Source organism: Limulus polyphemus, unplaced genomic scaffold (assembly GCF_000517525.1).
Source record: "Limulus polyphemus unplaced genomic scaffold, Limulus_polyphemus-2.1.2 Scaffold1303, whole genome shotgun sequence".
In the NCBI taxonomy this organism is placed as follows: domain Eukaryota; kingdom Metazoa; phylum Arthropoda; class Merostomata; order Xiphosura; family Limulidae; genus Limulus; species Limulus polyphemus.
Genome location: NW_013666913.1, coordinates 86,530 through 101,510, shown reverse-complemented (window position 1 = coordinate 101,510; position 14,981 = coordinate 86,530). Strand labels below are relative to the sequence as shown.

Here is a 14,981-nt window from a genome sequence, read left to right as displayed (position 1 = left end):
TCACATAAGATACAACGGAGAGTTCTTAGTTCATTTGATCTATTATCGCTTCGGTAAACACCTTTAAATAGATAAGGCTCTTCAATTGTCTCGCTCAACAGAAAGGTACACAAAAGAATGACCATGTTTACTAAAGCACGTTTGAGATAAAATCTCGTTCACGTGACATGAAGTTTGCATTATAAGCATACAAGGTCTCATACACGCCAACAAGCATTGCGAGACTACAAAATGGCGGTGCCCTGTCGCCGAATGTAAACAAACCGCGCGATTGCATAAACGCTTATCTATGGCATGGAACACCAAAATCCGATAAATAATTTTAGAAAATGTGTTTCTCCGGAAGAAAACCGGAGGTATTCAGGATTTTTTAGAAATATCCGGATATATCTGGAAGACTTTCATTATTATTATTATTATTATTATTATTATTATAAGTCACTAATATGTCAAAATTAGAAATTTAGGTTAGATCATGTAAGATAATAAAAATTCTTCACAAGGTGTACTCATGCATTATGTAATTCGATACAGTAATGCGAGCTGCACATTTGCCAAGTGATTTACAACTTGTGTGGCAAGATTAGTTAAGACACTTTTGTCACTAAAAGAATAAATTTAAGTACAAATAGATGTATAATGTTACAAGACTTATGCTATTTAGGACAAACAATTGTGGTTTCCTGATACACTTTAGTCACTCTAGAAAGAAAAAGGGTAATTTAGATTTCCTAATTTTTTATGGTGATTGCGAGATTCGTCAAATTGACCATATGGGTGAAGAATTACGGATGGAAAAAATAACAGATAAAAAATGTGATTTATTTAGGAGGTTTTAGAGATTATTCAAATGAAATTTGATGAAGAAAAGTACTTTTAAATCATAATATGACAATCACTTTTCACTCAAGAGCAGACACTCAGATTCCATATATTTACTGACAAAATTTTAATAAAAATACTCAATTAAAAATTCAGATTTTTTTCTACAAAAGACTTGTAATATTTACTGAAAACTTGTGAAATTTTATATAGATACATTAAGTACTTTCGAGTCATAGTATGTATACTTTCATGGCTTCATGTTGGTTATAAGGTTATGTAAAATACAGGAGCCTGTTGCAAAATAATTAGACATTTAAATAAGCAAAGCTGAAAAACAACATATAACTTAAAGTTCCATGGGACATACATAAATTCAAAATAAGTAATTTCAAAGAGTTAAAATTATTCAATAAAGATTTTTGAGAATGTAATAATTAGATACTGTCATAAAAAATAGCACTAAAATTAACCATATTAAAAATAAGCATAACATTCTACCACAGCATTCAAAATGCACATACCATATTCTATCAACAATTAAATAAAATAATTGGAAAATTTATGAAAACAGACATTTTAAAGAAAAGCAGACCATAGGCAACATCAACACTTCAATTTAAGGTACGATATTGACTCAGAAATTCAGCAAAAATTATCAGATCAAGTATTAAGAAAATTAATAACAAAACCATCTCTACAAGTCAAAGAACTATATAATTGGATTATTCAAAATTAAAATACTACACTTGAATTTCCAATAATCTTACAAAAAATTAATTCAGCGAGAACAACATTTTTACACATATCACTAATAACAGTTAAAATCAACATTTCAAAAGTAGCATTCCAGTGTTTTCTTACCTACTTCCTTTACTACAAGAGAAATCAGACCATCATCAACAAATACTTTGTTGCCAGGGACTACAACTTTGGTAATGTTCTTGTAATCAACATACAGCACATCCTTTGAGCACTTTTCCTTCATGCTATCATCAGTTGTAACTTTGATGACATCGTTTTTCACAAGTTCTATTTCAGCTGTAGGACCCTACAATTTGAAGAAAAAAATTTAATCTGGTGGTTTTGTTTTTCAATAATTAAATTACCTTAAAATATTTTAAACTTTTTATCACCAGTTTGTAATAGAAACCTATTATAATTTTAGTCTACATCTAACACTTGCACAGATTCTTAGTATCCCCAAATCAATAAATAAAAAAACAGATTCAATAAATCAACATATCTTAATACGTTAAAGTCAGAGGCCAGTAATACGTTATCAAATCAGCATCTAGGTAAGATCTGTGCTAACATTTGCTATCCTATGTACTGAATCTATCTTTTTCAAAAATGGATAATAAGAACATCTAACAAGTGTCATTCAATATATAGTCAATTTTCAAAAGTCTTAAAAATACTGACATTATTAATTATTACATGCTAATGTGTACATGTGAAATTACTAAAGTTTCTGCAAAAATTTGACTTAATAGTAATTATGTATGATATAAATACAGTTCGTGTTTTGTCTATTTTATATATATCTTAATATGCAAAAAGTGCATTTAAAACATCGAAACTTTGGTATATGCATCTCTTCAGCATAAAAACAATTTAGTCAACAACAACATTGGGCTAAAAAAAAAAGAAAACTTACACTAGATTTTAAAACGAAATCAAAGATACCCAAGTTCTTATGAAATAGCTATGTTTTCTATCAAAGAAACAGCTTTCAGCATTACAATTTTCTATTTCCAAGTTGTTTTACTTTATGATGTATTTTCAAATTCTCAGATTATAAAGAGTGCTAATGACAAAAAAAAAAATCCTATCCATATTCTTCCAATTGGGTTCATAAACACCATTTTCATGTTTAATTCTAAAAGACATGAACCAATAAAGAATAATATTAATATAAAAATTATAATTATATAACTTACACCCTCCAAGAGTCCTGTTCGAATTTCAGGACCTTTCGTATCCAAGGCAATAGCTATACAAAATGGCATATTAGTCTCTTGGTTGACAATTTTTACTGCTTCTCGTACATTTTGGATGGTCTCTCCATGATACTGAGATATAAAAGAATGTATTATTGTTTTATATAGGAAATTGGGATCTTAAAAATATTAAGCTATATTGTTGTACTCATTCCTAGAACAAGCGCAGATAGCCCTCATGTAGCTTTGCGCGAAATTCAAAAACAAACATTACTAAAACATGAAATTTTTAGCTCCACTGTTTCACAATTTAAATGCAAGTTAGTTATATGATTACGTTGCATTGCAATAATTATTAAGCACAATTTTTTTATTGATAATACTTTAACGCATTGCCTTTTTGTACAAATGTTATATCTAATTTTGAGCTGAAGAATGATACCATCAGTGAAAAGCTCCAAAACAAGTTATGTGATTCGCATTATTCATAAATGTACAGAATAAGAGTAAATGTAATTCATTTTATACATATCTAAGCTTTCAGTGTTTAAACACCTATGCTCTACCCATATGTTGAAATATGCTAATGTTTAAAAATTTTACATTGGTAAAAAGGCTAACTGTGTTGATCTCTCTTGGTTCTCTCATTATTATATTACACATTACGTATAATTCTTAGTTTCCAACACTTAATATTACTTAAGAATTACGTACAATTTACACATTTCTTAATTACAAAAAATAGTGTATGCAAATACAGATGTTGAGTGCATTATATAAAAATTATTTTGGAGCCCCACCACATCAGATAATTTTAAATCTGATGACCATGATTCTTGACTATTGCCCTACAGCATAGTTTCCATTGCAAAAGGATCCAATGTAAAGCCAACATGTCTCAAACACACTACTCCTCTCCTACCTTGATTGCTTTTCATAATCCATCTAGTGACCATTAAAACATTCTGATCTCTGAGAAATACATAGGCAGTACATTCACCAAGTCGACCATTATGCCTTTGTATGGAATATGCATGAATATCAGTTTATTCTCCGACTGTTTGATTGTGATGATTGAACAGGCATGTTGGGAAGAAACTTTTGTCACTTTTCTAAACAAAGATTCTTCTTGATTATGGTGTGTACAGCTGCCAATAACATGTGGACAACTACTGCCAGTGACCTTTGTACTTCTGGATTCACACCTGTTACAAAACACTGCACTTTGTTAGCATGGCTGGGATACAACTTGTTGAAAGTTATTTCTGGATGGTCTTGATTTCTTATGTCGATTCATGTTCCTTTGTTTTCCAATGCCATTAAGTACAAGAGATATCCTATTTGGGAAATTTTAAATTTCTCATCTAAACATATCTATGATCTGAGTGTATGAATATTATTTCAAAACGAACTCTTTGGAAAGTAATATTTTTGAGGCCATCACAATACCTATGAAATGCCAATGTCAAAATATACTTGTGATATAAACCATTCAACTGCGACTTTATATCAGCTGTAGTTGTCATGCAAGTTAACGATATGCATATTCAAAACAAAATATGTTACAAATTATGTTACATTTTTAAATAAACAAAGTAGACATGAGAATGAAAAAAAAATTCTTACCTCATGAGTGCCATGGGAAAAATTCATACGAGCAATATTCATTCCTGCTTTCATCATTTCAACCAACATTTTCACCTCTCGGGATGAAGGTCCTATAGAAATAAATTATAAAATATATTGTATATAATCCAATATGTACCCAATAGAGAATACAACTAATTAGGTTATATTGAAGTTGTGACAAAAATTATGTACATTTTCAAAAGATGATGAATGAAATAAACAGACAGTAGTAAAAGTTAAAAATCCAGTGACCAAAGTAAAAAAAAAAAGAGAGACACTAAAATGAAATGCCAAGAAAATACATTCACTAGACAGCCTTTGTAATTCAATGAAGCCTAACTGACAGAATCAACTTACACAAATGTACAGCACTTTTGTTTTTTAATTCCATTAAATTTAATTTTGCTGACATCAAGTTTTCATATCAAACATTGCAAATTTTCTCCCCCAAAGAACAAAACAATCAAATACTTAACATTTAATTTACTTAGTATTAAATGAATTTTGATGACATTACACAGTAAAGCCACGAGCTTGCACAAGTGAATATAAAATTTACTAAATGCAATGTTCCACTGTACATTTTGGGAGCACTCCATAAAAAAAAATCAAGTTGTACTGAGCAAATAACATTTTCTCTTGAAGTCTCATAGTAATTTTATTTTTAGCACACTCACCAATAGTACAGATGATGCCAGTTAAGCGAGTAAAGGTCGGATGAGAATCAATGTCAAGCGCACTCAGATGATCAAACCTTGTTTCTTCATTAGCAGCATGGAGCTGATGGCCTAGTGCCCTAGGACTCTGAGTAACAGCCATCTGAAAAAAGAATGAATCAATATATCCTGCCTACTAGCACATTTCACTCTTTCACTTGGTCTTGCTTGACACAGATGTAGATCACTGCTCACTCTGCCTGCCCCGTTAAACTATAATATTCACAGCAGTGTTCTGCCTAGATAAATAATGACTTAAGAATTATTGATAGCAATGGAAATGAAAAGTAATTAAAGCATTTTTTTTTGTTTTCTGAAAATACACATGAATCTGTGTTTTATCACAAGGATTACTTCAGCTCTATGAAATTTGAATTCATTTTTTAACAAAAATTACCAATACTAGCTTTTATAGCCATATATTGTACCTGAGGCCCTGTACACAGTCTTAAAACAGTAGTCCCAACCTACTGGTCCACTAAGGAAAACCAGTAAAAAAGAAAAACTGCCAGTTCCCTATGTAGCCCACATGTGTAGTTTGACATCTTCCTTAGATGTTTTTAATGTATTGTTACTAAATAACTAATCTCAGCCAATTTGAAAAATAAAACATCAGCTCTGTGGTACTCACTTTCTGAAACTTTCTACCAAACTCAGATGGAAATTAGGCAAACTTAACTTAGAAACAAGGGACTCTGGTCTTTCAAGGCTGTCTCTGCACACTAACCCTTGGTAAAAGAAATTTCAATACATACTTTACCAATTTCCCTCCTAAACTCCTGCAGAGTGCTGGCCTCCTCTACTGCTAATAGCAGTACAATCATTTAAAAATAATAACATAGAATTACAAGGGAGTTGCATAATGCACGTGTGCTTTCAAAATCCCCACATGTACAGTATGTATTCCAAGAAGTTGTGTTTTAGTTTCCAACATTTACCATGCATATGCATGATACACAGTTCTTGCAAAACTATGATCTATAAATAGTGGAATAACATCATAACAGCTCAATCATTTGAACGAAGTTGTTTCAACTAATTAAGCTAACATTAACATTTTGAATACAACGTTCAATTTAAGCTACTCAATTTTTAACACCTTATAACCTTTGTGTTCTTAAACTTTGTTTTATGTTACTTTAATAACCAGATGGGTAGTATGGGTTAATAATGCTGAATAATTAAATTATATTCTAGCACTTATATTCTTTCTGCAGATTTTTGGCAACAAAACCATAGCTGAACTGTTACTATTTATTAAAGTAAAGTAATATTTTCACTTCCCACTTTTAAACACAATTACATTTTATAATGTTACAATGGATATAATGAATTAGAGAGATCTGGTGATTCTGCTTAAAGTTTGTCGTAAATCTTTTAGTTTTATACATACTATAAATCTCCATGGAAAAACACACCATATTTTTCATGGTTCCCTTTTGGAAAGTTGGTATCATATTTCTAATAATTGTTAAACAAAAAAGGAAATATTAAACATCTCTACAATAAATTTCTCTATGAAATTACTGAGAAAATGTCCTACTTCTCAATTTTACCATCTATACAAAATCAAACTGGGAGTTTCAAGTACCATGTATTACTGCAATTAGCAGTGTAGCTTAATAATGTTCAATCTGTAAATTCTATTTTATCACGAAAATTAATAGTTAAATACATTCTTACACTAATATAAGTAGATCAGAAGTAGAATATGATAAAAAATTAATGATGCTAATTCTGCATGGCCAACTTTTTTGCACCACTTGTATACAAAACTTAAGTCTAAAAACCACAATACGTTAATAATAGTTACATCACCTACTTAATATGTAAACTAATCTTGGAATCACAATCAAATAAATTTACATATATGAACTCTAAACTTCCATACCTCAAAGATAAATTCAACAATTCTCAGAGCTGATTAATCACAATGCAGTTTCTTCCTTTCTCATAAGGGGGCGCCATATACGATATTTTTTTTTACGTAACTAACTCCATGGTTGCCATAGCAACAAATAAAGCAAATTATATAGTGTTTCCTCTTTTCAATAGAAATTTTTTAAAAAAAATACCGTCAAAATCACAAAGAGGATGCATGCAACAAGTTTTCAGAGCGTACATAATCTAAAACCAAGTGCATTTTAAACAAAAGGCTATCAAAATGATTGTCGTATACAAGCACATTCAAATTATCTTCCAAAGCTTAATAAATCTGATCTATGTTACCATGTATGCATTTTGTAAAGCGTTGAAAATCATTCTACATAGGTATTAGCACTTTGGGTAATAAAATAGCTTCACTCTGTTCATTTAAACGGTATTCTCCAGAGCTGCACCGTAGTGCTTCACTCTCTCGAACTCACACACTCGCACAAATCAAACGGACAAAAAGTGAAGCCCGTAGTTTGAAATATGTCTAGTTGTAATAGTTTTCAATTAATTGTCATTAAGAAAACTTTATTTACAACACCGTTAGTTTATACAATTCCTACAGTTGGTAGACTCGTAATAAAGATTGGTCTAATAAATAAAAGTACAATCGCAATCACATTTAAAAAAAAAATTAATTTGATAAATACATGTCAGCCTATAATCTATTATCCTAAAATAAAGAAATCGATTAGAAATAAACATCGTAGATTATTTAATTAATTGTTTTATTTTTTAGGGTGCATTACGTTAACATCTAGCCAAATTCTTCCGCCACACAAAAAATATCTTTGTTTTCAAGAACATGGCTGAATTTGCAACGCTTATAAGATATTTGTCTATAAGAATTTAATGGTTTAACTTTACTATAATGTAACTTCAATTTCAACTTCGTGAATTAGTACGACACAAGCAGGTTAAATTATATTAAGCAATTCTAAACTAGTAAAACGTTAAAGAAATAGTTATAAATCCGAACAGATTAACAAATTACTACCATATCTAAGAAAACCTATACTCTGTATTTTTAATATTAGAAAATTCATTCGAAATAAGTTTTAGAAATAACCCTTCATTTTCTGACGAACAAGTTGCCACGAGGCTCGTAATCATTTCGATCATAAGATCTACAAATGTATTTTATTACTCACAAATTAGAATGGTGAAAAATAAAACTGCTGAAAACTACAGAAAATTTACCTGCGTTTTTCCTTTTTGGCTTGAGCGAAAAACAATATCGTTGCAGCCCAAAATTCCCATACTGAAATTTTTGTTCTAACCGTTTCACCGACTTACTAGGAAAATGACTAAGAACAAAGATGTTTTCTTATCTTTGTGTGGTACCTACGTGCTAGAACTCAGGTAAAAGTAATCTTACAGGTAGAGGGTTTTCAATTCCCCGCCTCTTCCGGTCATGCTCAGCCAACCTTTATCTTCTCGACAAGCGGAACTTTTGAGTGAACGTGACTCATACACTGGGCTTGCCCGAACCGGCTTTTGTAGTCTGAGCTTTGTCTGACACACCTTGGAAATTTCCAGACTTCCATAATCGTGATCCCTTCCCAAATGTACAACCAAACATTTGCTCTAAGTTATAATATAGCTGACTTATAGAAATTAACTTACAGCTATTGAAGAAATATAATGCAAAACTTATATTTCTAAAGTGACAACATCACTGTTTTAACTAACAAAGCCAGAAATGAGATTGATCAGAAAAGACGTTAAAAATTAACTATACACCATTAAGATAAATATTTATTCGATTGAGTTGTTTTATAAAAAACAGATTTCAAAAAGTGCTTCTTAGTGTACAATTTTGCAGGTAACTACGTGTTCTTGCATGTGAATATTATTAACCAGAATGTGAAAATACAGTAAGTGTTATATCTATATTGTTTCACGTTAACTGTGTGCGAAAGAAAGAGTTATTATTAACGCAGTAATGTTACGTTATTGAGAACAGGATGTTAAATTTTCTTGAAAACGTATAAATGGTTCATCTAGCCTCAAATTAAGTAAAATTTGCGGGACTTAGCAGTAAGATTTCCTTCCGGAAGTGTACATTTAATTTCAAACCGTCCACCGTATCCGTAACATGATTAGCTACAACGTTGAGATTTTAGCATTTTCATAATAAACAAGTCGTTTGTTTCCTGATAGCTTTTCCAATGCAGTTCCTCAAATGATTTTAAGACAGTAAAATAATTTCACCGTTAATTTTCTGATCATAAAAAAAATATATTATTTACTATGCCATTAGTATTTAGAATAACAAGTACGGTATGGGTAATTAACTTGTGATCGTATATAGTACATCATTATACAGAGAGAATACTCAATACTGAAATCACTTAACCATTATCATGCTTGCATCTCTTTTTTGTCCTAACCACCAAAGCAGAAGAACTGATAAAACATTTTTTTTTCTCTTTACAATTTGCAGCTTTTACAGTAAGGAAGAATACTTGGTGATCAGTGATCAAACTGTCGTACCTGTTTTAAGAATATCTTTATTGTAAAAGCTGTAACATGTGATTAAACAATACTTATAATCAGGATGTAAACTTACAACAAAGCTGATAATAATACTTTGACATTTACCACTGATAAAAAAATTTAAGTCAAAGCAATTTCAACCATAAAGTAGAAGTTTGACACGGGTTTTTTTTTTTTAATTATTTTGAACAAATGTGTGATTGAGTTCGAAATCCATATACCGGAAACAAAAACAAAATGCCAAGTACTCGTTCATTTGCATACATTTTACAAAACTATACTTGAATGTAATGACATTTTCTATGCTAAATACTCCAACTAGGAATACGTACATGTTATACGGTCAACTCATTAGGCATTGCGTTAACAAAATACTAAGCATATGTCTGAAAAACTAGAGGGAAGAAGGCAACTTGTGCAATTTCTTTATATATTTGTGTAACTGTAATTTTGTCTTGAATATTTAAACCAAGCAAGTCAGAATGTTTTACAGAGTACTCAGGTCTCCGAGTGGCAGATAATCACACTGGTACTTCATAAAAATTATAAACGAAAAAAAAAACTTTTGTCCCTCTACAGTCTACACAATGTACTTAAAAGCAACGCTGTGGTGATTGGAACATTTTATTACTAAACAAGCTTTTCTCGACACCAGATAGAGGTTTAAATTTTAAGTGTTTTACAGAATTGAGGAAAACAAGACAATTGTACGTTTCACAATTACATAATTTATTACTTACAATTGTCTTGTTTTTCCTCAATTCTGTAGCTATGGAGTTTCTCCAAGTAATGACGTTTTCAAGTATCAATTATATTAAGTGTTTTATACTACACACATACAGAATTAAAAATCTTTTTTAAAAAGTTTTCCTATTCACACCTATCATTTATACTATGCACGAAATAGACACACATCCACCAACCAATCAGTGCAACCTCAGATTTCAATAATAGCGTTGAAAATGAAAATGAATCTATATTGAAAACATTATTTCGCTTATAACTTAACACGGTTACGAATATCAAATAATTGTGAAGTATAATCGCGCCTGCATCGTTTCGTGTAACAAAGTTTCAATGAACCAATATAAAACAACACAAGTACAACTAATCAGTTAGTCCTTCAGAGCTGTCCTTGCGATCAACCCTTGAGAAAATGTTAACCTATTCTTACTGTTTCAAGAAATTATCGATTTCTCTTGAAGTTCCTGTTACGTACTGGTCTCCACCACTACCGACTGCAACTTATTCCGGAAGCCGACTACCGTTAGAAAAATAAAACTGTCTGAACTGAAACTCAGCATGTTTTTATGTCTTTTCCAAACTTTAAATAATACCTCCCTCCCTCTCTACTATATATATATATACACACACACACACACACACTTATCATACTGCGTATGCGTTCGAAAATACTATTTTTATTATAGATGTACGTACCAATATATGATCGCAACAGCAAAATTGTAACAAAGCAATGCAAAATCATGCCATTGTGAGAAGTTATATATAATTTCTCCCTTCAGACGCGGGCACATAATCATTACATTTATCATATTATTATACACTTTTTCTATTAATATTAACAACTTACACTTCCTTATATTTTAAGCAATCGTCTTAGCTAACCTTGAACTACCGAATCACAATGCATTATGTAACAAATTGATTGTACAACGAGTTTATTCGATACTAGCTAATCCATAGTATTGTTATAACTAACTGTAAACATGTCACATCGGCCAATGTTGAGATGCAGTCTATAAATACTTAACCGCTAAGTTATAAACGGAGCTAGAAGCAGTAGAGGAAGTTAGTAGTACATGTTGCTATCCCTTCTGGCCGAACTACCACGTATATTATAATCTACTGGTGCCTAACTGGATTCGCCGCTCATCATGAGTGTTGACGTCCCTTTTTCTGGAGTTATGAATTGCTTTGTTTGAGTACTTCGTCTCTTCCTGAAGATCTCCTACGATTTACGTATTTATGGTTATTGAGCTAAGAGAGAGCATTGTTGACGACTTAGTCGTACATGTGGAACAAGTTTATCACGAAATATAAATAAGTTGGTTCATTAATGTGTAATATTTGAACACAATACCTGGTGGATGTGATTAGCACTTATCTTTTGCACGTGTTAATATCTATGCACACTTCTGTATTTCAATGATTAACTGTACAGATGATGAAATTTAAGGTTGCTCATAACCTCGAACCCCCTAGCATTCACTTAAATAAAAATTAGAATGCCAACTTGTCACCATACAAATTTACCGTATATATAAATGAGAAGCTAGCTACACATTATAGTTATATATACCCCTGGAATATATAAACATGACGCCACAATTTTAAACAACGTTTTCGTAACAACTTCAAAAAGGTCAATGACATAAAAACTATAACGCTTCCCACATTACGCGAAGAGAATTTATTTGGTGACGTTTGCGAATTACATGGATTCATTAAAACTTTATGCAGCAAGTTTTTTGTTTTTGTTTTTTGTACAAGTACGGTATAGTATGACAAGATGAACATTTTACATTAGTTTCCGTACACTCGTCAGAAGGCGCTTTTAATACCGATTTCTCAAATTAGGATGCACTTGGATGAGGATTTTGAAGAGGGGCAGAATGTGAAAAACCATGGCGAATGAGCGATAAACTATATTTCTAGCAGTTACTAAAACTCGCATTTTTTTTTAAATAGTTTACAATATCATTGGCTACTTTATAAATTATAGCTATTTTCCAAAGTTTAGGCTACTGCTATTGGTTTTAACAAAGGTTCACAAATGCAAATTAAACATTATATTAAGACCTAATTAATAAACAATATTATTCAAATAAAACCTCAATATTGTTACATAAGCTTGACTTAGCGTATATAATAGTCAATATCTTCGTGCCCAAGTTAAAAGCTTTGTAGCATAGATTTAGCTATAAAATCTCAAAAGTAAAATAGTTCAGTACGTCCTCACTACGAGGCGTTTCCAACAAAAATACGATACTGATTTTCAAGGCAGTGTATTTTTAACTTTCAAATCGAGATTCAGTTAATTTGGTAACTCGTATTCTAAAACATTACGCTTTTATATTTTAGCTAGCTAACTGAATCAATTCAAAAGCCCTCTAAAGTTAGTTTCATTTTCAATTGACAAAGAATTAAAAAAAAATGCATGTACATATAACACAAAAAGTAATAGTATAGAACTCACATCTGTACCTCATAAAAATGGTTCAAATACACATCTCATAATTTATATTATCGTTATAATATAAATACATCATTCATACAATTCCCACTGTAGCGCAAAATTAAACTGTTTTTGAATGACACTCTAGAAACCTACCGGTAACGGTTACCTAAAACACAGATTTTTTTCAAGATTAACGTGAACATTTCATATTAAGTTCATATACCAGATAGCCACAAACGAAACTCTGGCTCTACCAGCTTTTACAAAACTTTAAAACCATTAGCACACTGTAACATGAAAAAAAATAAAATAAATAAAACAGGAACACTGTGATTGAATTGCTGCTAATGTTATTATATATTTGTGCTTCATGTAAAATATTTTTTATTAAATTAATTAGTTTTATAGCTAATTCGTGTATTATGTTTAAAAAGTTCACCTTATGCCCAAGATAAAGCTCAAAATATTCTGTAAAAATGACAAATTATAACTGATTTTTTTTTTAATTTGTCATTATTAATATTAGCATTAGCGTGCCAATGGTAATTTTAAAATTATTCTAGAAAACTTAGATCAACAGTTATTAGTACTTTCACCAAATACCGATATGAAATACACATCATGAGCCTCAATTACTAAAGGTTGATTTCTGACATTACTAACAAAAATAACTTATTTGAGCATGTATAGCCTATGCTAGACTATCGTGGTACTGTTAAATACCGCTAATTACAACAAACCAACAGTCTGAATGAGTGAATCGTGAATAGCTTATTTAACTAACAAAAAACAAAATATGACTTGAATACACTGAATAAAATAATAGCCCTTGATAATATTATAATAATAAGTGTCAGAACAATATTTATTAACTATTTCGTATTTCCAAGTTTTTCTATGCCAAACATCTGGTAAAAATTGTCTAACTCTAAATTATCTCTAGTTCACAACTTTACATTAGACTTAAATTTCAACAACTTACAAGTAGTAGTACTCGGATTTTCACATTACATTCTAAATTCTAAACTACTGTACCTTTAAAATCGACGAGCTCTCAGCTGGAGAATTTGATACCCTTAACCGACTAAGAGAAGAATAACTCGCCGGTTCGTCAAGCAGATAGTTCTTGAAATGACCTTGCGGCATTAGCTACTGCGGTATCCCTAAAGATGGCGCTTTATGCATATGCCAGTTGTGTTTTTTTGTTGTTTTTTTTTCGATAATGTTTGAAGCTGTTGATACATACTAACATATATATATATATATTATGATTTCACAATTTTCGAATTTTCAAAAGTTATATACGTAGACACCTAAATAAATCTATGCACAGCCGTTACATAACCTTTCAAGAATATTTCACTGGCATTGCTTAATTTGTGAATGAATAAGACGCATCCATACAGGGTCAATATTTACAACTTAAACACCTCCAGGAAAGTCCCTCGGTTGGATAGTGGTAAATCTACGTACTTCCAACACTAAAATCCGGGATTCGATTCTCCGCGGTCAATGTGACTTTGTTTTGAAATAAACAAACAAACCTCCCAGAAAAAAACTAACTAAAAATTAATGCATCATTTCTCTTCTTAAAAACATACTTTATGGTATCAAATATCTTTCTTTTCAAATATGGTAATTACTGCTTTAATACTTTTTTGTATTATTACTCACTCAGATAAAATTATTATAACCCTAATATTATAACCTTCTTATCAATTCTACAGTTGATACACGAAAGATTACAGCACTTTCCCACTCCACATAGCATTCTTTGGATATTTACAAATTACACAGGCCTGCGATGATTTTATTGTCATGAGATGTTTACATGTTCTACAGTAATTCCTGTACGCTGAATCCGAAAATTATATCCATTTTTTCTCCATCATGTACAGATTTTCCACAAAACGTCATAACGCAATCCATAAAAAAAAGGCCACAACACGTAGTTTTGAGACTAAAAGACGTAGATTTTACAACAAAAAAAATCAGGATGAATGAGTATGTATATTCGTTTGACATCAATGTTCTTCTCTTTTCTTCAGTTTGTATATATATATATATATTTGTTAACAAACATAATAATAATAATAAATGTTCATAGTGGTAAACGAAATAATAATTTGATCTAAGTAAGAGTTTTTTTTTCTTCCCGATTTGTAAAAAAATGCTTACGTGGTAGAAAAAAAAATCAATATTATTTTTGAAATCTGCGTAGATGAATTATGGAAAATC

The 14,981-nt window shown here is 30.8% G+C and overlaps 1 protein-coding gene across 1 annotated transcript in view; it reads right to left on the bottom strand.

Moving 5' to 3' along the window:
* The window catches only part of LOC106463021 (pyruvate kinase PKM-like), a 26,987-nt gene extending 13,083 nt beyond the window's left edge, over nucleotides 1-13,904 (bottom strand). Inside the window, exons 1-5 of the mRNA XM_013922990.2 lie at nucleotides 13,779-13,904; nucleotides 5,072-5,213; nucleotides 4,392-4,483; nucleotides 2,766-2,897; nucleotides 1,687-1,873 (exon numbers count right to left, since the gene is read on the bottom strand). Of these exons, the coding sequence (XP_013778444.2) occupies nucleotides 1,687-1,873; nucleotides 2,766-2,897; nucleotides 4,392-4,483; nucleotides 5,072-5,213; nucleotides 13,779-13,889 (664 nt within the window). The 5' untranslated portion in view covers nucleotides 13,890-13,904. The remainder of the gene's footprint in view (nucleotides 1-1,686; nucleotides 1,874-2,765; nucleotides 2,898-4,391; nucleotides 4,484-5,071; nucleotides 5,214-13,778) is intronic.
* Nucleotides 13,905-14,981: the final 1,077 nt, after the last annotated feature.